Below are 24,298 nucleotides of genomic sequence, written 5' to 3' on the forward strand. Positions count from 1 at the left end.
CTATGGGGAAAAGCTATAGATATTTGGCCTCAGTTGAAAGCCATATGTGCGGTATGCAACCATGTATTCAACACACAGCTCTAACAGCTCCAGTGAGGGTTGGCTGTGCTGGGAGTTTCAGGTTGTGGCTGATTTTCATCAACAGGTTCTGGGCGCCTCATTAGAACAGACGGAAGAATCAGGGGGTGGAGAATTCGGGGAACTGTTGCAAGGGAAACTGATTCAGGCTTTACAATAATCCCAAACACCTTCAGCAATGTCAGAGGCCCTCCTGCTGCAGGAACAGTAAGTGCCCTTTATTTACACACACACACACACACACACACACACACATTTTAGTAAAGTTCTGCACACTTTTATACACACAGTCACACAAGTGGACAGTACACAAATGTTCCCAAAAAAATGTTTATTTGATCAGTCTTTCTGTTTTGTTTTTTTTCCATTGAGTTGTGCCGTTTTCTTACAATTTTGGGATTTTGTGCTTTTTTTAGCCCCACATTATTGTTCATGACATGTTGGCAGGCCCGGACTGGTAATCTGTGAGTTCTGGCAAATACCAGAGGGGCTGCTATAAGATGCCATTGAAAGTCAGTATTTAGTGGGCTGGTGGGGACTGATTGGGCCTCTGTGTACCTGAAATGCCAGAGCCTATTTTAATTCTCAGTGCGGACCTGCATGTTGGTACTTTGGTGTGGAAAGACATATGTACCCATGTTGAATTTGTCACAATCTGCACTTTTCAAAAATATGTGTTTTTCAGGGGGTCTTTGTACAGTTACAGGGTTTTACAACACATAATACGCAGACAGGGGGCTTTGTTTGCAGAAGTTGAATTGCCAGTCAACCCATATGCACTATTTTCCATGCCGGGTTCAAAGTGCAAATTAGGCAGACTTTTCTGCATTTTGTCCACTGTATTGGCATTGGGTAAGTAGCTGCAATCATCGCTCAATTCAATGTGGTGGGGGAAGGCATTCAGGTGTACCCCCCCCCCACCTTTTGTGTACCTCTGGAGTTATTATATATGATATATTTAGGGTTATTTATCTTTGTATAAATAAATGCAGCAAATTAGAAAAAAATTTTGTGATTTTCAGAAATATCATAATAACAAAAAGCTTTGCAGTTTGGTAGTTTGGAGTAGAAAAACAGGGAATAGCCCGAAACGTCGCTCTGCTAATGGCATGAATAAATAATCTTTGATTCACATATCGGAGTGCTGCTGGAATTATTGCTTTACAGTGGAACTTTTCCTTGGGCAGAGAGGAACACAGCTGTGCACCCGACGCTGCAAAAGGCGATTTAGTGTAAGTGTGGCACCTTATTGATTTGATTTGACTGTAAAAATGTTACAAGATTCCCCAAGAGCAAGAACGACTTTACACTAGGGACAGGGTCGGACTGGCCCGGCGGGATAACGGGAAAAAACCTGGTGGGCCCCCGTCGGGCCAGACTCACTCTCCCGATTTCCTGGCCTTACAAAAAAAACAATTCCGTCTCCATTCATGCATGCACGCCGAGTGTCTCCATTTGCACATAGGCACAGCATAGTAGTGGGGGGTCCAGAGGGGGCCCGGGGCTGCGTCTTCATCCGACAGTCGCGTCGCGTCAGATCAACGCTGCGACACCATCCGACAATGCATTCACTTACCTTATATCTGTCGCATCCGACGCGACGCCTGCGTTTTTGCGCAGTTCGTCTGATCGCGCGGAAATCGCCCGTGGAGTCCTACCCTAAATTGCAAATGATATTGCCAAGTGAAAAGTGGAATTTAAATAGCGACTATTTTTTTTATTTGTTTGTTTTATTTTTAGTTCCGCGCCAATTCTTTGAGGTTGTTGTTGCAGAGCAGCACCCAGAGCACTTGTAACCCTTGACTGAAGATATAAATGTTCTCATTTCCTTGTAATTCACAATTATCACGTGTGCAAAGTGCTTTCTGCATTTGTGGCCAAATTCTTGGGATTTCTGTTTGTAATGAGAAAATGGTTTGTAAGTGTAGGTGCCGAGGAGGGCTGGTTCATAAAGGGGTTGTTCACCTTTAAATTAACTGTTAGTATGATGTAGAGAGTGAGATTCTCACACAATTTGCAATTGGTTTTCATTTTTTATTATTTGTGTTTTTTTTAGTTTTTTTTTTTTTTTTTTATTCAGCAGCTCTCCAGTTTGCAATTTCTGCAATCTGGTTGCTAGAGTCCACATTACCCTAGCAACCATGCATTGATTTTAATAAAAGACTGGAACATGAATAGGAGAGGGTCTGAATAGAAAGATAAGTAATAATATTTAATAGCAATAACAATACCTTTGTAGCCTTACAGAGCATTTGTTTTTGTTTTTTTATAGATGTGGTCAGTGACCCATTTGAAAACTGGAAAGAGTCGGAAAATCATTCAAAAACTATAAAAAATAAAAAAATAAAGGCCAATTGAAAAGTTGCTTAAAATTAACCATTTTACAACATACTAAAATACTACAAGTTAACATAATGATGAACCACCCCTTATGTCTGTCTGGCTTGGGATTACTTATTAAAGGAAACTCGTATTCTTTTAAGGAAATAATATGCCACACCTCCTCACTTGTGTGTCTGATGACAGCTGTATCGTTGCTTGTCCTGACAGTCAGGGTTATGTAGAAAAGGTGCAAGTTTTTATGTAGACTGGAACTCATTGCACAAATTGAAAGGAAGCCATGATAGTCGGATGAACCATATCCCAGCATCCCTTAGTATGCAGCCCCTCCTTTACCTGGTTCCATTGTGAAGTGATGGATTCTGGGACTTGACGTCTCTCTGCTTTCCACATTGGCCGGAGCACAGATTCTCTGGAAAGCAGAGGGACAGTATTGACAGTGTCATGCAGCCTCTCCTTTATAGTAAAATAGCCAAAAAAGGGAGCTTTGCCAATTCCAGTTGAAGATTAGAATCATCCCCAGCCTTTCTCTCTTATGAGATACAAATCCCTTTGGGGTAACAGTTGGGTGACAGTTGGGTTCCCCCTATTGGCTCTCACTTCCCAGTGCACAGCTGCTAAGTTATCACTGAAGGTCCATCAAGTTCTCCAAACTCCCCTACATTGTCTCCCTAACTGGGATTTTAGCATGTGACCACTGCCCTAACTAAGCTCCTCACTGGGAGCTCAAACTGCCAATGTTTAGTAGCCCGACCAGGGCCGACAAGTGTCCCGGGCATGAAGTAGGGTTGCCACCTGGCTGGTATTTTACTGGCCTGGCCGGTAAAAATTATGCTTGAGCGTAATGTTATTAATGGGGAAAAAGATAAATATTTAGGAAGGCCAGTATTTTTTTCCAGAAAAGGTGGCAACCCTAGCATGAAGGGGGCCCGGCAATGATGTACTTTTGAAAGAGCCGGGCCCCCCTTGAGAGCGACGAAGCTTTGCAGCCATTTTTGAAGTCCTGGACAGCCGAAATGTGGAAGTGCCGAAAAGCCGAACAGCCGAAGTCCCGAAACGACGAAAAGACCCAGAATCACGAAAGGAGGCGAAGTTGAAGTCCTGAAGCCATGAGTTCAATTCTACTGAACATCAATTTGTGTTTTGTTTTTTTTAATAAATCCTCTGACCATCAATGTATTATTTTAATATTCTATAGGCCCCTGCCACCAATGTTTTTTTAAAAAATATTTTTTGAGGCCCCAATTTTTTAAACTTGTAAGGGCCCTTGCGCCAAAGTGTTTTAAAAAAAATGTTTTTTGGAGCCACAATTTTTTTCTTTCTTTCTCTGGAGTATTAGCAACTATTGTATCACTTTTAACAGCTGCCTGTAATGAACCCCAGAGATTCTGCTTGATAAGAAATGTATGAACTAAATGTATCGCAGGTAAGAAATACATTTATCCAACTGTCGGATGAAAGCGATGCATGCTGAATTTTCATCTGACAGTTGGATAAATGTATTTCTTATCTGAAATTTCTCCTTCACTTCCTGTATATTCAGAACATCCAGCACGTCGCATGGATTTCGCCGCACTGTGGAGTTCTTCACTTATAGTACAACCCCCTAAAATTTGGTCACTAAAGGGTCCCTTTAGTGTATAGAGGTAGTAACACTTCTCTTCCTGAGTCAACTTACAACCGCTAGAGTTTCCTAGTTTATCCACTAGGTGGCACTGTATAGTGATTTATATTTGCAAGCCAGGCGGTTCTAACAGCTTTTTGCCAGACACGCCCCTAGGTGGATGGGAGTCAAGAGTGGACCCATATTAATGCTGGATTTAGTGAGCTGGCAGTTATCTCCTGCCACAGGTCTTTCCAGGAGAGACATTGGGGGGAAATTTACTAAAGGGCAAAGTGGCTAACGCTGGCGAAAATTCGCCAGCGTGATGTCATTTCGGCACTTCACCAATTTACTAAGCGTCATTTCGCCAAGGAGATAGACTCTGGCGCAACTTCGCACTCTAACGCCAGGTCGAATTTTCGGACTTCGAAGTTTTCAAAGTTTTTGATTTTACTGACTGTTACCTCCATCGCCAGACTTGCCTTCCCCAACTCAGACCAGGCGAAGTGCAATAGAGTAGATAGGAGTTCCACAAAAAAAAGTTGAACATTTTTCTAAGTCCCAAAAAATGCTGGAGTTTTTTCCTATTTAAAGGGTGATATGCTGAAAAAGATTGTAAATTTTATTTTTTGGGGTACCCTCCTTCCTACATTTGCTAACATATGGCACCTAAACTATACTGTAGCGCATTATAACAACTTTTTATAATTTTAAAAGGTTCCCTGGCCTTGTGTAATGTAATGTATTTGCTGCAGCATATACAGCCATTGTACTTTAACTGCACGCCGTATGCTAATTAGCCAATGCTAGCGTAACTACGAACTGTTGAGCGTAATTTCGCTGCCGTAATTTCACCAGCATTCGGTACCCTGTGTGAAACTTCGGATCTCCGTGAATTAGCGTTGCCCAGGCAAATTTACACCTGGCGAAGTGCTGCGATGTGCGCAATGCCAGCGCTGGCGAATTTTCGCTGGTTAGTGAATTTGCCCCTTGGGATTCACCAAGGAGTGTAAAAGGGGCTCGATTCCCAGTGGTATTGTTGCCTAGAAAGGGAACCAGTGTGCAGGTTCTAGGGCCTAGATAGTTTCCCACCTGGGTTCCACTCAAAGAGGAGTCCCACGAGGAGGAAAGAGGAGTCCCACGAGGAGGAAAGAGGAGTCCCACGAGGAAAAGAGAACTCTGTTGGACATACTCTATAGAAGGGAATGCTCTGCTCTAAGTGCTGTACAGGAGAATGTACTGACTACTCAATGCGTGTTCCATGTATTATCTCAGTGATCTCCGCAGTTATAAGAACCACTGGCTCCCATTCTAAATACTAAACATTACAGTTTCACAACACCCTGCCTCCACCCCCATTCGAGGGCCCTCACCTGAGTACACTGAGTCTCATCCGGAGCAAATACAGGGTAATGGTGCTGCTCCATTTACAATAGCCTTACACAGTAATAATTTCTAACACACTCCAAATCTCTGCGTTATTACCTTATTACACTAATCTGTGATCTCCAGATAGTACTGGTCCAATCCAGCCCCACAGAAATAGAACCACTGCCCTATAGGCTACAGATCACCCATTGGTTTCTAAGTCACAGCCAGGACAGTTGCAGATGAGATCCAACGACAGTATCACTCTTATTGGGGCTCATCAGTATAATACAGGGTCAGGTTACTATGAGCCGCTGCTCCATTACAATTAAAAAATAACAACCGGGCAGCTAATGTATTTCACTATAATGCCAAGAGTCAGTTACATTAAAAATAGATATTTTACTGTAAAAAATATAGGGGATAAAACATTTGTATAAATTTGTATAGATATGTTATACGTATATATATATTTTTTTACAAGCGTGCCTTTATATGGTCACAGAACCCCTCAGTGACTTCTAATATCCTTATCATTTACAGTAGGGGGTACATTATCCCTTATAATACATGAGTGATACTCAGAGTTCCCTGTATAACTCAGCCTGCAGCCTTGTGCCTTTATATGGTCACAGAACCCCTCAGTGACTTCTAATATCCTTATCATTTACAGTAGGGGGTACATTATCCCTTATAATACATGAGTGATACTCAGAGTTCCCTGTATAACTCAGCCTGCAGCCTTGTGCCTTTATATGGTCACAGAACAATCCCTCAGTGACTTCTAATATCCTTATCATTTACAGTAGGGGGTACATTATCACTTATAATACATGAGTGATACTCAGAGTTCCCTGTATAACTCAGCCTGCAGCCTTGTGCCTTTATATGGTCACAGAAAAACCCCTCAGTGACTTCTAATATCCTTATCATTTACAGTAGGGGGTACATTATCCCTTATAATACATGAGTGATACTCAGAGATCCTGTATAACTCAGCCTGGCATGTATAACTCGGAATCATCACCCAAACATGAAGATGTCCTTCTATCAGTTCTATTGACAGAAAACGTGACTAATTGGCAGTGTCTTTTCCATTGGCTTTAGGGTATGAGGATTGTTCACTCCACGCCCAACACATATTGGTTCTTCAGTTTGGCTCATAGAAATATTCCTCAAGAAAAAGGCAAGGAAAGGAAATTCACTTCAGAAGGTGACGTAGCCCCTCAGGAAGGTGAGTCAGACCTGGGTGGCATGCTTCATATTTCGGGGTCTGTTTGGGGTGCTGTATTGATTTGTACTGACAGGACTTGTGTTGCGCCCATTACTTTCATCGGAAGCCTGCAAAACACCAAAGACAACAAAAAACGTATTGACTACATGACATTGTTAGATAGAACCCTAGCTCAGTTTCCAAATACTATTTTACCAGTTGCATACATTCAGTAGACGAGCAGAAATGGTGATGGCCATTGAATTTGCCCAATTTCATCTAGCTGTGAATTTATGATGTACAAGCAATGAAGGCCATATAGTGGCTATTTCTGCCCATTGCCTTGGCAAGTGAATGGGTGTTTTGAATTGAATGTAGGAGAATATTTGGAATGTGAATTTATTAATAAAAAATAATTTAATATCCAGGATAGTACATTGTCCATGGGTCTAGCAAGTATGAGACCTTGAAAGGGTACATGGCCTAAAATACACTTGTTTGTATTCTTCAGCAGAACAGAGTTCCTCAAAATAGTCAAAATCCTCTGCCACCAGTTCACATAGCAATGTCTATCAGGATAACTGGGAAGACAAGGATGGAGTTTACATGTCCTCTAGGCTCCTAACAGAGTGGTTATGGATCTGCTATGGAGTTCCAGCCTGGGGACAGAGACACAGGAGAGCTCCTATAGACACAGGAGAGCTCCATTCTGGGGACATAGACACAGGAGAGCTCCAGCCTGGGAACATAGACACAGGAGAACCCCAGCCTGGGGACATAGACACAGGAGAGCTCCATTCTGGGGACATAGACACAGGAGAGCTCCATTCTGGGGACATAGACACAGGAGAGCTCCATTCTGGGGACATAGACACAGGAGACCCCCAGCCTGGGGACATAGACACAGGAGACCCCCAGTCTGGGGTATAGACACAGGAGAGCTCCATTCTGGGGACATAGACACAGGAGAGCTCCCTTGTGAGCTGAGTAAGAAACTTTATAATACCACAATTAGATTTTTGTTTTGTCATCCTCTGTTAGGGGGACAGGCAGAAGGCTACTCCTTGTTAGGCAGGAAGAATGGACTGTGTTAGTTAGAAGACTATTAAGAGGCAAAGATCTGGTTTGTACGTTTTTTCTTTGAACTGCCTGAAATTAACTCAAATTCCATCAGTTGTGTCCTGTGGGCTGCAACCCCCCAGCTACCTAACCCTTAGCAATGGGAACTACTCTTCCAATGGGTGACACCTCAGAGATGTTAAGCACCTGTTCGTGTTTGGAACTTTTGGAGGGTATAAGCCTATCAGCAATAATCATATTGTGCATATGGGGGGCTGCTGAGGAACCCATCACAGTCCTAGATCTCAGGGGTGGGGGAGAGTAGCGTCTTTATCTTATTGAAGTTTGTAAAAAATGTGTATTTAAGAGTTACCTGTGTTGTTGCTTCCCAGCGAGCGCGTCCATTGTTTTGTGTGTTCTCTGCATTTTGGCTGAATTGACCCGGCCCCTACATAAAAGAACAAGCGCCAATCAAACAGCAGCAACATAACAAACCAGTTCTCTTAACTGACCCCACTGCTGTAGATCAGGAAACTGTTCAAAGACACTGAAGGAAAGAATAAGAAACCTAAGGGAGTTTTAATTCAAACCAATAATCTAGGTCCAGGCTACTAGACCACTGTCATCTACTGTTCATCAAAGATTAAAGTACATACAAAACATAGACAGTACATAGAGAGAACATACAAATCCTGTGGCTTGGTTAGAATTACATGCCAACTGCCAGCCAGCGATGCTTGGCAACCTACATTGGCAACATCAGCAGGACTTTGGGTTTTTAGATTTGTGGTCTAACAAGCCTAAAGGACTCACCATGATGTATGATCCCATTGAGATAGAGGAGTTTCGGTACAAGATGTTATTTTGGGTGAAAAAAGCAGGGTCGTCTGGAGACAGGGTCGTACCCGATACCTGCAACAGACAGATCGGAGACAAAGAATGAGACCACAATGTACAGAGAAAAGGGCCAATGAAATGAGACCTGAACAAAGGACTTACTGTGCGAAGAACATCCTTATGTTTAGGCCCTGAAGGACTCTTTTCTTTTGCACCTAAGTGGCAGTCAGATAATGACAGTCAGATAATGACAGTCAGATAATGACAGGTTATTCCAATGTTAGCATGCAATCACAAAGAATGAAAGGACAAGCAAATATAAGGGAGCACAACCAACTCTTCATCCCCAATAGCCCAACAAACAGACTCTTCCATTCTTAATCTCAATATTAATTTTAATTATTTTAATGGCCCAAAAAAAAGTGTTCACAGAAGTCAAGAAAGGACTCCTTGTCACGAAGAAACGCATAGCGATGGGTCAGCCGTGAGGAAAGGACCAATGGATGGAGGTACAGTAGAATTTAGCATTGCGTGGGGTACCATGATGTAGGTTACCTTAAAATTTGCTGTTGGGGGTTATGTAAGAAAAGGCACTACATTTGTCCGGGAGCAGTAACCCATAGCAACCAATCATTTACTGGTCGCCTGTTTAAAAGCAAGCATCTTATTGGTTGCTATGGGTTACCGATCCTGGGAGAACTTAGTGACTTTTATTTAGGGATGCACCGAATCTACCATTTTGGATTCGGCCAAACCCCCGAATCCTTTGCAATAGATTTGGCCGAATACGGAACCGAATCCTAATTTGGATGTGCAAATTAGGGGTGGGAAGGGGAAACATTTTTTCTTCCTTGTTTTGTGACAAAAAGTTACGCGGTTTCCCTCCCCGCCCCTAATTTGCATATGAAATTAGGATTTGGTTCGGCCTGGTAGAAGGATTCAGCCGAATCCTGCTGAAAAAGGCTGAATCCTGAACCTAATCCTGTATTGGAGCAACCTAAGCCACTTGATGTTTTCAGCCTGATTTTGTTTATTCAGGCTCCACCCCAATCCTATTTAGCCTGTCATTCAAAGCACTGGCCGGTTGCTAAGGCTAATGGGACCCTTTAAATAACACGCAGGCTTACAATACAGAGCAGTAGAATTAAAAATAACCAACGACAAATCATCTTGTGCCACATTATAAATCATTGTCTGTCGGGTTTATTCTGTTCAAGAGCCTTCAGCTCATAACAAGGTTACAGTTATTTCAATATATTGCTGAATCAGCCATAGAAACTGAAATAACTGGGATAGTAAAGCAGCGTTCAGCCCAAATCCTTCTCTTTTTAACTTCTAAGATGGACTTCATGAGTATCTAGAAAATAGAATAAAGGCCCCCATACACGGGCCGATAAAAGCTGCCGATAAAAGCCATCCAGCGGGCCGATAAAAGCCATCCAGCGGGCTTCCCCCGATCAATATTTGTCCGAAAGTCGGGCAGATGTCGATCGGGCAAGTTAAAAAAACCTGTTGGATCGCGACCGCATCTGTGCGTCTATGCGGTCCAGCGATCCGACCTCTGTATTGGATCCATTTTGATCCGATCGTTGGGCCCTAGTGCCGATGATCGGATCAGCTCGATATCGCCCACTACATTTCGAAGAGAGATCCGCTCATTTGAAACGAGCGGATCTCTACGTCTATGGCCACCTTAACCCTATTCCCTGGGAGACATTCTGGCTGGGCCTGAACCATTACTCCAATTCCCTTAGGGAAAGTGAACATTAGGAGAACAATATGACAAATAACATCATTTTTACTTTACCTTTCTTGTGCCGTACCCAACATATGAGCAACACAATCAGAGCAATGAGCAGCAGACCTCCAAACACCGAACCAATGACAATGCCAGCTATAGCCCCAGGACTGAGGGACCCACTAGAAGAGGTGGCAGCTAGAGAAGTGAAGTGAGAAGCTGGATTAGAATTGTTGTGCTGGCATAGGTTGTACATCATAAAGATGGTTAAAAGGGAAGTAAAGTCGAAAATAGAATAATTGTAGAAATGCTGTATTTTGTATACTAAACATAAACTTACTGCACCACAAGCCTAATCAAACAAATAATTGATGCTTTCAAAGTTGGCCACAGGGGGTCACCATCTTGTATCTTAGTTAAACATTTTTGCAAGACCAAGACTGTGCACATGCTCAGTGTGGTCTGTGCTGCTTAGGGGTAGTTTTAAATGATCAAAACAGCACAAGTCAAATAATATCTGCCAGAAGCCGATACAGCAAGACTGATTAATAATCAGAATATACAGACTGCACTGGGTCCTGTGTTGTCATGTAATCTAATGTGGATTTTATAGTTTTTCTATTGTTAAATACAAACTTTTTCCAACTCTGCAGAACCAGTGGCTGCAGCAAAATAATCTTTCAAATAGAATCCCAGTTTATCTGTTTAAATCTGGCTACATCTTTGTCCCTGCAGCTGGAGTTGGAAACAGTAAAGGGGATGTAAAGGCAAAAATAAAATCCAATACAAATCTCTACACAGGCACCGACTGCTCTACAGGAAAACAAACAAAGCTGCTTGAGTTCTGCATGGCTGGGAAGTAAGCCGGGGGCTCCCCCTGCTGTTCATAAGTATGATTGTTTCCCTGCAGAGCAGTTAGGGACCGTCTGACAATTCCTATCCACAGCAGTAAATGAAGGGAGAATTTCACTGCATACAGTCAGGTTTCTTATAAAAACAGTACACATTTTTTAATTAAAGTATATTGGAGATAGGTTTTTTTTCATTAAAGAAAATAAAAATGGGATTTTATTTTTTTGCGTTTACATCCCCTTCACCTTTAAATTAACTTTTAGTATGTTATAGAATGGCTAATTCCAAGCAAGTTTTCCAAGTTTACTTTTTTTTTTATAGTTTTTGGTCACTGACCCCATCTAACAATGCTCAGTAAAACTACAAATTTATTGTTATTGCTACTTTTTTATCACTCCTCTTTCTATTCAGGCCCTATTTTTATTCCAGTCTCTGATTCAAATCAGTGCATGGTTGCTAGGGTAATTTGGACCTTAGCAACAAGATGGCTGAAACTACAAACTGCAGAGCTGCTGAATAAAAAGTGAAATAACTCAAAACCCACAAATAATAAAACATGAAAACCAATTACAAATTGTCTCAGAGTATCACTCTCTATATCATACTAAAAGTTAATTTAAAGGTGAACAACCATTTTAAGTGAGAGGGTATAAAGGTTCATAGTACAAAATCCCATATTAGGTGCCCACAATGCACAATTTCTCCCAACAGAACCATTATATTGACACAAGATCCTGCAGTGGATTGGTAAATCCCCCACAATGGCACCGGCCCTCTTAATCAGAATAACTCACGGAAAACAACGAGGCTGCGAATGCCCCAGTCACTGCTCACTGGGTTGCTTATGGTGCAGGTGTAGTTCCCATTCTGCGTCTTGTTGGGTTGATTGATCTGCAGAGTCTTATTTCCATCCAATAAGCTGAAGCCGTAGGAGGAATTGAGAGGCCCCCCGTCCCACCCCCACGTCACGGCTCCTTGCCCCTTGGATGAGCTGCAGGTCAGACTGACAGATACGGAGCCTTCCATCACCTCCACTGGGGACTGAGTCACAGTCACATTCTGCACTTTATCTACAGGAAAAGCAACATCAGTGGGGAAAAAACATCTATTTTACAATATTAAATAACTCTACAGTAACTGTATCTACTTTTTCCTTCCATGGCTCCATCCTCCTCTACCAGCTTTTTAGCCACACCCACATTCTGTATGACATCATCATCCTCATCTCTTTCATTGACTTGTACTTACACCCAGTGCCACTTACCCCACAGTTACAACACTCAAACAGGTTAGGGTTTATACAAGAGTAATGCATCAGTAAAGAGGCTTGCTGTAGGGGCTGTTCCTGCTGAATTGTGCTTAGTACAGGGGAATACCTATGCTGCCATAGTTTTATGGGATCTCTCTGTACAGACTATGAGCAAATTTAGAGACTGTTCATGCTGAATTGTGCTTAGTACAGAGAATACCTATGCTGCCATAGTTTTATGGTAAATCTCTGTACAGACTATGAGCAAACTTAGGGGACTGTTCCTGCTGAATTGTGCTTAGTACAGGGAATACCTATGCTGCCATAGTTTTATGGGATCTCTCTGTACAGACTATGAGCAAACTTAGGGGACTGTTCCTGCTGAATTGTGCTTAGTACAGAGGAATACCTATGCTGCCATAGTTTTATGGTAAATCTCTGTACAGACTATGAGCAAATTTAGGGGACTGTTCCTGCTGAATTGTGCTTAATACAGGGAATACCTATGCTGCCATAGTTTTATGGGATCTCTCTGTACAGACTATGAGCAAACTTAGGGGCTGTTCCTGCTGAATTGTGCTTAGTACAGGGAATACCTATGCTGCCATAGTTTTATGGGATCTCTCTGTACAGACTATGAGCAAACTTAGGGGCTGTTCCTGCTGAATTGTGCTTAGTACAGGGGAATACCTATGCTGCCATAGTTTTATGGGATCTCTCTGTACAGACTATGAGCAAATATAGAGACTGTTCATGCTGAATTGTGCTTAGTACAGAGAATACCTATGCTGCCATAGTTTTATGGTAAATCTCTGTACAGACTATGAGCAAACTTAGGGACTGTTCCGGCTGAATTGTGCTTAGTACAGGGGAAGGGTATCACTCAAACAGCATCAGAACAATGTACAGAGTGTAAAAAGCCTTTGCCAATGAGTTGTATAATGTAAAGTAATAATTAGTGATGGAGATAAGAACCACTGGTGATGGCTAATTCCCTGCTAGACAGACAGACAAAAGTGGTGACAGAGAGACGGTAGAATGAAATAAATGACAGTAAGTCCATGAGCCCCCCAGGAAACTCTAAATAAAGGCAGATGGTCCCCAACTTCTGGGGGACCTGCAGTACTTACCATAGAATTTGACTGTAAATGACTGAACCCCCTGTGACTCTCCAATTACAGACACAGCAACGTTGTACAGTCCCTGATCAGTGGAAGTGGTTTGGTTGATACGCAGGGAGCCATTATCATAGAAACTCATTCTAGTGGGATCCAGAACACTATTCCCAGTGGGAGTCCATGAGCCCAACACAGTGGAATTGATCAGCCACGTAACGGTGGGACTTTTAGTGGTGCTGTATGAGATGGGCAAGAGAATGTCAGCTCCTGTGACAAAGTTCCCAGTAGCATTGCTGCTCACGGTCAGCGCTTCTCCATTTCTGCCTGTTCCAATAACAGAGACTTGGTTAGAAATGGACCATCATACAAATAAATAGATTAGATCCAGCTACTACAGCTTGTACATATTCATAAGAATAGAATTTATTTTATTATTTATGGTCAAAACTGTCAAATTTGACTAGGCAGTTTTTTTTGGCAGAATTTAAGAGCTTGAATTCGACTATTCGCCACCTAAAACCTGCCGAATTGCTGTTTGAAGTCAATGGGAGACGTCCTGAGATCAATTTGAAGTTGTTTGCAGCCGTCCTGACTAGTGATAGACGAATTTTTCCTGTTTTGTTTCCCCAAAAAATCGTGACTTTCCCCGCAAACGTTTTCACGAAAAAAATCGTAAAATTCAGACATTTTCACAAAAAAATTGTGAAATTCGAACGCTTTCACTAAAAAAAATGTGAAATTCGAGCATTTTCACGAAAAATTTTGAAAATCAGACATTTTCGCGAAGAATCGTGAAAATCAGAAATTGACGCTAAATGCAGAATTTCGCTGCGAATTCGTGCCAGCCGATTTTATTCGCCCATCACTATTCCTGACATTCGAGTTTTTTTTAGGAGAAAATCCTCAAATCAAGTTTTTTAAATTCGAATCAAATTCAATTTGAGTTTTCGGTTCAATTTAATTCACCAAAGTTTGAGAAATTTGATTTTTTTAAATAAATTTTGATCAGTCAAATTTCAATTTATGAGTTTAGGGGAGTTTTTAAAAACTCACATGAATTCGAAATTCGACCTTTGATAAATTTGACTCCAAACATTGAGCATCAGTTATTTCTAGCACCCCAAACTTATTATTAGCGAGAAAGATCAGCCATGGGCATCACTGTGCCCTATAATTTGAGAGAAATGGATGCTGGTACCACACACACTATACAATTATATGTAACGGGAAGTGACCCTACAAACAAATGATTAAATAAGAGACAGTGGGGTACTGATACCCCAAGCACATTATATACAGTAAGAGGCAGGGAGTTCTGGCACCTTAAAGGATAAGTAAATTAAAATTTAAAATGAGTGAATGTAAAATTGATGAGGGAGCTATTCTAAGCACTTTTGCAATTTCCATTCATTATTTATTTTTTTTAATTCCAAGATATTAAAGGAAACATGTACTGTTAGTATGAATTAATTTTGGTACAAAAAAATTTAGAAACCCTTCTCAAATCTTCCCTAAGCAGAAGAACATCAGAGCAGCCTCTTTCTTTCTCCTGACAACTTCCTTGACTACTTGGTGGTCAGACTGGTGGGAAAATGACCAGCAGGTGGCGATGTTGTAACAAAATTAGTTTATATAAACAGTACATGTATCCTTTAATATCGTTTTTTATTTTTATATTCTCTCCATTTCTACTCTGCAACCTCCATTTTTCTCTCTTTGTTATGTTTGTTTTCTCTCTATTCATCCTGTCCCTCCACATGAAATTTCTTCTGCCCCTTTGTCTTCTGGAAGCTGATCCTTTCTTTCCCCACCTGCCTCAACAATTTTTTACCCCACAGGGGGGATTCTTTTGCAGGCCACACCCCCAATGCTGGCCACTCCCAGTTATACCCAGACACTCTTTGATCTGCTCCAAACCCTGCCCACTTTACAATCAAGCGTGCCCACTTTACAATAAACCCTGCCCACTTTAAAATAGGCCCTGACCACTTTACAAAAAACTCTGCCCACTTTACAAAACCCTGCCCACTTTACTATAAACCCTGCCCATTTTACAATAAACCTTGCCCATTTTACAATAAACCCTACCCACTTTACAATAAACCCTACCCATGTAACAATAAACACTGCCCACTTTTCAATAAGCCTTGCCCACTTTACAATAAACCCTGCCCACTTTACAATAAGCCCTGCTCACTTTACAATAAGCCCTGCCCACTTTACAAAACCCTGCCCACTTTACAATAAACCCTGCCCACTTTACAATAAGCCCTGCTCACTTTACAATAAACCCTGCCCACTTTACAAAACCCTGCCCACTTTACAATAAACCCTTTCCACTTTACAATAAACCCTGCCCACTTTACAATAAGCCCTACCCACTTTCCAATAAACCTTACCCACTTTACAATAAGCCCTGCCCACTTTACAATAAATCCTGCCCACTTTACAATAAGCCCTACCCACTTTACAATAAACCCTGCCCACTTTACAAAACCCTGCCCACTTTACAATAAACCCTTTCCACTTTACAATAAACCCTGCCCACTTTACAATAAGCCCTACCCACTTTCCAATAAACCTTACCCACTTTACAATAAGCCCTGCCCACTTTACAATAAATCCTGCCCACTTTACAATAAGCCCTACCCACTTTACAATAAACCCTACCCACTTTACAATAAAAAAAAAATGTAAGGACACATCCATGTTTTCCAGTTACATAAAGGAAACACATTCTGTTCATGGATGCGTCAGTACAAGTATAATCAGTGGCCGCAACTAAATCCTTTCTAATTGTTGAATAGGCTGGAGAGATAGGAAACGGCTGGAGGATCATATAATCACTTTGTTTCCTTATTTCCAACACTTCTCTTGTGGGAGCAGATTAATAGCCGCAGGGGAGAGAAATCAGAGAAAAAGGGGAATTAATGTCATTGTATAACAAACATCTGACAACTTTATTTGTTTTCATATAATGTCCATTTAAAGGGGCACAGTCATTAAAAAAAAGGTATTACTGGAAGAAACCAAGATGCAATATTTAGAAAAGTCACTTTGTTATTGTAGGTTTAGTGCTGACAATGGGAAGAATCCTATCAGTTTATTTGTTTTCTCTCATAAAACAGCACTTCTGCCAACTGGAAGATCTCCGGTCCCAAGTATTCTGGATAATGGAGCCGATTCGTAGAGCCAGACTATCTATAAGGAAGCCAAGAATCCACTGACTGATACTGGACTCAGCTGATTAAAGGAGTAGTCATACCAATTCCACCCCCCAGTTCAGGTATGTCCCAGCCGGGCTATGAGCAGTGCCTTTTCACCCGTGGTATCCGGGCAGGGTCGCGGTCAGTGACGCGGTAGCAGGGTTGCCAGCTAAATTGGGCTACTAATTTAAAGCCCAGGCGGGTTTTGAACTAGCCAAGGTATGGAGTTGGGCTACTTTTTGGGCCTTTGACTGGTTTTTACTTTGGAAACCAGCCAACATTTTTTTTCTTGCCCTATTGTGCGAAGCCTGCTTCTACCAGTGCATGTTGGGTAATGTAGTTTTTTTTTAACAATTTGCCAACTGCCAAGTTGAATGTAAGATGACAATACCCAGCATGCAATGGGACTAAGTTGTATAGAAGTTACCAGATTTTGGGCCCTGCACCCCAGTATCCCATCTTAAAGGGATGCTGTCATGGGAAAAAAATGAATCCGTTAATAGTGCTGCTCCAGCAGAATTCTGCACTGAAATCCATTTCTCAAAAGAGCAAACAGATTTTTTTATATTCTATTTTGAAATCTGACATGGGGCTAGACATATTGTCAATTTCCCAGCTGCCTCAAGTCATGTGACTTGTGCTCTGATAAACTTCAATCACTCTTTACTGCTGTACTGGAGTGATATCACCCCCTCCTCCCTTCCCCCCCCAGCAGCCAAACAAAAGAACAATGGGAAGGTAACCAGATAACAGCTCCCTAACACAAGATAACAGCTGCCTGGTAGATCTAAGAACAACACTCAATAGTAAAAACCCATGTCCCACTGAGACACATTCATTTACATTGAGAAGGAAAAACAGCAGCCTACCAGAAAGCATTTCTCTCCTAAAGTGCAGGCACTAGTCACATGACTGGGGGCAGCTGGGAAAATGACAAAATGTCTAGCCCCATGTCAGATTTTAAAATTGAATATAAAAAAATCTGTTTGCTCTTTTGAGAAATGGATTTCAGTGCAGAATTCTGCTGGAGCAGCACTATTAACTGATGTATTTTGAAAAAAATGTTTTTCCCATGACAGTATCCCTTTAAGCATTCTCAATTTTTCCATTGACTTTCCTCAATTTCAGACAATTTGGGGGCAAAAATCTGCTGGCCATCAAAATATCTAGAGCTTGATCTGTTTTACCAATATTTATTTATTACGGGGCCCCTATACCTCCTGGGGCCCCCCTCTGTAGTTACACCCCTGGTGACTGGCGAATCTGTCCCATTTTGCTTCATGGAAAAATATGGGAAACCGTGAACATTTGAAAAAGGCACATTTTCACATATATTCATTTATTATATGGGTTACTTTTGAAGTGCCTCTCGGCTAGTTTTGGGCTGATTTTGTAGTCGACTTTGGCTGGTTTTGAAAATTAGACCTGGCGGCAACCCTGTGCATTGGGCGGGGCTATGACATGGCAATCGGCTATTGGCCAATCATAGGAAATCCTGCCCGGTTTTCCTAATTTGGAAAACCAGGCAGGCAGTTTCGACCTGTGCAGTCCTTCAATAAAACAGGCTGTTTGGGTCAAAACCGAGCTGGTGGGAACCCTATTCCTTATCTAGCAGATGTATTAGAGCTCATGCAAATAACTGATTCCAGCACAAACCAATCAACTGTCTTTAGCACAAATCAGAGACAGGATTTCTAGTGATTTTATTTTAATACATCTTCTAGGCTGTATTAGACCTGTCAATCAATATCCAACTGCCGCCTGCATGAAGGGGCAAATTCACTAAGCGCCGAAGCGCCGAACGCTAGCGTTAATTCGCTAGCGTTTGGCATTTTCGTTACTGCGCAAATTCACTAACGAACGCTGGCGTAGTTTTGCTAGTGTTACTTCGCACCCTTACGCCTGGCAAATTTTCGCTAGCAACGTAACTACGCAAATTCACTAACGCGTGCAGTGTACTGAACGCTACCTTTTACGCTAGACTTCCTTCGCCACCTCAGACCTGGCGAAGCGCAATAGAGTAGATAGGGATTGTTTCAAATCCCTGGCGTGTTTTCTACATGATGGCTGATAGGCTGAAAAAGATCGAAAAATTTTTTGGGGCTCCCCTTCCTCCCCCCTACATTTCCTGACTCATGGCAACTTGCCTAGACAGTGGGCACATGTGTAGGGCAAAATAAAATTTTTATTTGATGATTTGAAGGTTTTCTAGGCATTTGTAGTGCTGATACGTATTCCTCCATTGAAATTTGAATTTCGCGGCGTATGAAAATTAGCCTTCGCTAGCGTAACTTCGCTTTACTTAGCGAATCAACGCTAGCAACTTCGCAATCTTACGCTACCCCTGTGCGCAACTTCGGATTTTAGTGAATTTGGGAAGTGCTGGCGAAACTACGCCTGGCGAAGCGCGGCGAAGTTGCGCCTGGCGAAACTACGAATGTTAGTGAATTTGCCCCGAAGAGAGAGGAATAGTGAAGATAAACTTGATAATTTCAGAAAAAAGTTAGAATGTTTTAATTGATTAGATTTAGGAAGTTTCTTATTTTAGTATGAAAAAGCTCATAAAAGGTATGGGACCTGTTATCCAGAATGCTCGGGACCTGGGGTTTTCCGGATAACAGATCTTTCCATAATTTGGATCTTCATACCATAAGTCTACTAGAAAATAACTTAAACATTAAATAAACCCAACAGGCTGGTTTTGCTTCCAATAAGGATTAATTATATCTTAGTTGGGATCAAGTACAAGCTACTGTTTTATTACTACACAGAAAAAGGAAATTATTTTAAGGGTCAGGTCACACTGGGCGTTTTGGGGAGATTTGGTCGCCTGGTGACTAATCGCCTCGTTTATGCGGCGACCAATCTCCCCAAACTCCTTCCCTCACTCTGCGCCGGCTAAAATGGAAAAACGCCGGCGCTAATCACGGTGATTCGTTTTCAAAAGTCGTCCGAAGATGCCTCACGAGGAAACTTCGGGCGACCGGTAAACCGAAGCATTACGTATGCTATGCTGCCGGCGATTCACATTCTTGCTGGTGGAAAGGCATTGAGGGGAGATTAATCACACAAAGAAGAGGAGATTTCTCACTGGGCGACTAATCTCCCCCAAATCTTACAGTGTACCACCAGCCTAAATATAATATATCAATGGGGAGGCACAATTTACAGTCCCACCAAATTACCCACAAAGCTGTGGAATCTGTGCAGTTCTACCTGCCTGGGACTAAGGGTGCACCACTTATAACTCCCAACTGCCAGCTCTTGTTCAGGGAAGGGGCGGAGTCACCTGACTTTCTATCATTCTGGTATTCAGTTGCAGGGCTATTGCTGTACAAGGACATTACTCTGAGTCTGGGATATCAATAGTCACCTGCACAAAAGAAGCTTTCAATCAGCACAGCAATGTCTGAGAAATCCAACTCCCTTCAAAAACAAATAAAAAAAAAACCCCACTATGACTGGCTACTATAAAAATACTTTTATGCCTACATAAACAAATGTAATAAAATGGTTAAATATTCATCTTTACTCTCATAGTGCAGCAGTCCCCATTGTAAGCAGCAGTCCTGTCCTGCTTTATGGCAGCTGAGATTCTAGCTATCTGTATAACAGAGTATACTGTCCCAGTGGCTGCACAGATCCTATCTGATCCCCATTGTAAGCAGCAGTCCTGTCCTGCTTTATGGCAGCTGAGATTCTAACTATCTGTATAACAGAGCATTCTGTCCCAGTGGCTGCACAGATCCTATCTGATCCCCATTGTAAGCAGCAGTCCTGTCCTGCTTTATGGCAGCTGAGATTCTAGCTATCTGTATAACAGAACATTCTGTCCCAGTGGCTGCACAGATCCTATCTGATCCCCATTGTAAGCAGCAGTCCTGCCCTGCTTTATGGCAGCTGAGATTCTAGTCACAGACATTGATTATTTTAAAGCTGTCCACAGAGGATTAAATTACTAGGCGTTGTAATCACAATGCTCTTTTCCCAAGGAAATATTTAATGTTTGCTGCCCTGAAAAACCTTATTATGGTTATTAACGGGACAGATTCGCCAATCACTAAAGACAAGTCACATTTTATTTTCATATGTTATTATTTGTTATGCAGCTCTAGCAAGAGAATTCAGGCTGCTGTCTGATCACTAGGGTTGAACTAACCTAGGAACTATGTCATTACACAAGAGTAGGAAGTGCTTAGTAAAGTTTAGTGAGAGCTCGGCCAAACCCAGGTGCTATATATATAGTAGGACTTTACATAGATGACAGTTGCAGGGTGTCTGCCACTTGTGTGCAGTTTCTGTTTACAGAAATAACCTCAACACTTAGAGGCCCATTTATCAAAGGTCACATTTCAAATTTTAATTTTCTAAACTCCCATGAACTCAAAATTCCACCAATCAAAATTTATTATAAAAAAATAGAATTTTTTAAACTAGGGTGAATGGGAAACTCTGAGTTTTTTTTTTCCGGAGAATATCAGGAACACTGCAAACAACTCCAAAACGTCTCCCATCGATGGCAGATTTTAGGTGGCTATAAGTCGAATTGAGTTCTTAAAGGGCCAGAGCATGATAAAACTCGAAAATCGAATTAGAATTCTTTGAAAAACTCTAATCGAATTTGACAGTTTTGACCATAAAAAAACCTGCCCCTTAAAGTACACCCGGACCTGTGAAACAAAGAATGAATTGCTTCCCTGCTCTATAAAATAGTGATAGAACTACAGCAGCTGCTCTCACATGTCACTTCCCAGTGATGTCACACGGCTCTGTATCGTGTTTTATCTACACTTCCTGAACGGCGTTGTAGTCTGCACCATCCATCCCATCAGTCCCTGCCCAAGTGGAGCTTACAATCTAACGTCTCTAACACAGTCACACTAGGGTCTGTTTATCAGGAGCCAATTAACCTGCCTGTATTTTCTCGGAGTGTGGGAAGAAACTAAAGAATTTATATTTGAATCTTCCTATAAAAAAAAAGTCATGTCTAATGAAGCTTTAGAGATAAGTACTAATTGTAATGCTGCTTTTTTCTCTGGAAAGGTCATGTTTTCAATCGGATTGGCTGCTGATGGAATGGTATTTTACCATTTGAATTTAAATGGGCTTCGAATGGAACATCATTTAGCCTATGACTAAGGACTAGAGGAGTCCGAAACGCGTCAGGCAATGATGCGAATACCTGTCCTTAATGTATTTTAATAGGAATTATTAAAGTCAGATTTTTTAACCTATTTATGGAGGTGTCGTCTATCTTGTGGTTCTGCTTGACAAAAAGAAATTAAAGAACCAACACAGACATGGGAGGAACATACAGACAGAGGCTGCCCTGGCTGGAATTGAACCTACAAAATTGTGCTAATCGGCTTAGGAACACCTTGCTTCTCCCAGCACTCCTTGTTTGAGGGCAAAGTAACTACAGAGGAAGCAGACTCTACAGTGGGAGAGAAAGGGTCCAGACCAGGGGTAGGCTAAAGAAGAGGTACGTGTTTGGTGCCCCCACTTTGTTGCGCCTTAGGCACGTGCCTCTACTGCATATCCCTAGTTCCGGCCCTGCCAGGAGAACCTAATTAATGAGCAATTTCAGCATATATTTTGGCCCAGGAAGGTATAGGGGTCCCACATAGCCCTTATTAATGAGCCATTTTCAGGGTCGGACTGGGCCGGCGGGATACTGGGAAAAAACCCGGTGGGCCCCGGGCTCTGCAGTGGGGCCCAATAACATCCAGTTACACCACTGCTTTAGGGTCAATAATGATTCCAGCTATAATATATGGCAGCACTTTGGGGTGCGGGGGTGCAAAGTTTTGCTCCTCTGAGCAGCAGGGCGGGTGCATTGTGGGGCACAAAACACGGCACTTTATGTCCATTTTAGCGTGTGCCACCTTTTCTGGAAAAAATATACCGGCCTTCCTATATTCTTGCCGTTTTTCCCTATTAATAACATTGGCATCATTTTTACCGGTAAAATACCAGTCAGGTGCCAACCCTAACCGTGTGTCAGAAAAGAGTTGTAGCAGAAGAGAATAAAAATCACGTAGAAACCAATTAAAAATGACCAATTGCAAAGTTCCATATTTTGATACTATTTGGAGCAAGCAGCGCTCCCACGTTATGCTTCTCAGCAATGGGCAGCTACAAAAGGGAAATGAAATACAACAGGCATTATACTTAAAGATCCCTAATTCTCGTTCATACATATATAATTGCAAGGGTTAGAAAAGTAATGCAAGTACTGCAGTGGGAATCCATGTACTTACCTGCTTACAGGATGCAGGGATAAGTGACATACATGACAGTCACAGAGAGGACAGACCTTTCCCATTCACATGAGCTGCCTCCCTGTACTGACAGTTTGGATAGAGATTGGCAGACATTGCAGCAAACTCACCTGCCCACTCACTGTTTTCTCTCAAAGTGAAAATAAGAAGGGTTAAATGTACTTACCGTAGGGCAACAGCAGGAGAAGCACCCAGGGCAGTGGCACCAGCCTCCTCATCTCCCAGAAAGACAGCACTAACACATCTCCCAGAGAGAGAGAGCACTAACACATCTCCCAGAGAGACAGCACTAACACATCTCCCAGAGAGACAGCACTAACACATCTCCCAGAGAGACAGCACTAACACATCTCCCAGAGAGAGAGAGCACTAACACATCTCCCAGAGAGAGAGAGCACTAACACATCTCCAGAGAGACAGCACTAACACATCTCCCAGAGAGAGAGAGCACTAACACATCTCCCAGAGAGAGAGAGCACTAACACATCTCCCAGAGAGAGAGAGCACTAACACATCTCCCAGAGAGAGAGAGCACTAACGCAGCAGCACCGACGCTCTCATAACTGTCTCCTCCTCACCTAGCCAGGTGCTGCCAAATGGAACAGGTGCATTTCCTGTGCTCACCTGGAAGAGGTAAGAGAGAGAGAGAGGCAGGAGGGGGTGGGGAGCGAGGGAGGGTTACATTTCTCTATACAAAGGCTCACTCTCTATGAGACATCAGCTGGGAGTCCAGATACTGTAATAAGCTAAAGAACTTCATATAATTGTGTGAGACCCATATAGACATTTCTATACAGCATTTCATCATACATCTGTGATACATCACTTTTATATAGTGTATATATATATATATATATATATATATACACACATATATACACATACACACATAGGGGGTTATTTACTAAAATCTGAATTTATCTCATATTTTATTTAAAAAAAACTACGACCAAATCTCCATGTCCGATTTTAGCTTATTTATTAATAAAAAATGGGGGAGGGGTGCACCCCCTTTGGGGCCCTCCGGATGCTCAGTCACACACCGAGGCAAAGGTGCACAGAAAACTGCGTCCGGAGTGGGGTCTGGCTGCACGGCCTAACCGGCCTGCACAGGGCCCAATCCTCATTAGTTGCGTTTAGGAATGCCTAGCCGGTATTACAAATTTACCGGCAATGTAGCTGCCGGTGAATTTGTAATACCCTTAACAAAACCCATTGGCCCGCCCCCAAACCGCTGAAAACACAATTTTAGTCCTCCTTCTGGTCTGCGCTGCGAGGTGGCCATGCCCCCTTTTACATCACGGTCCGCCCCTTTTGTTCCCGCCCCCCACCATTTTAGGAAAAGATGGCAACCCT

General features: G+C 42.2%; 1 protein-coding gene and 1 long non-coding RNA gene across 2 annotated transcripts; one reads left to right on the plus strand and one right to left on the minus strand.

Moving 5' to 3' along the window:
* The first annotated feature begins 38 nt into the window (after positions 1-38).
* Positions 39-16,764, plus strand: LOC121395652. Its single transcript, XR_005962614.1, has 3 exons — positions 39-285; positions 6,497-6,623; positions 16,584-16,764. It is a non-coding gene; the product is annotated as an uncharacterized LOC121395652 (long non-coding RNA).
* On the minus strand, positions 6,600-23,371 carry LOC108696825 (hepatocyte cell adhesion molecule). Its single transcript, XM_018226483.2, has 8 exons — positions 23,109-23,371; positions 13,468-13,779; positions 11,883-12,158; positions 10,306-10,434; positions 8,661-8,713; positions 8,475-8,573; positions 8,035-8,109; positions 6,600-6,730 (listed from the first exon to the last, which is right to left on the minus strand). The coding sequence occupies exons 1-8, from the start codon at positions 23,158-23,160 to the stop codon at positions 6,629-6,631; spliced, it is 1,098 nt and encodes a 365-aa protein (XP_018081972.1). The 5' UTR covers positions 23,161-23,371; the 3' UTR covers positions 6,600-6,628.
* Between the last annotated feature and the right edge of the window lie 927 nt (positions 23,372-24,298).

The sequence above is a fragment of the Xenopus laevis genome, chromosome 7L, assembly GCF_017654675.1.
Source record: "Xenopus laevis strain J_2021 chromosome 7L, Xenopus_laevis_v10.1, whole genome shotgun sequence".
Taxonomy (NCBI): domain Eukaryota; kingdom Metazoa; phylum Chordata; class Amphibia; order Anura; family Pipidae; genus Xenopus; species Xenopus laevis.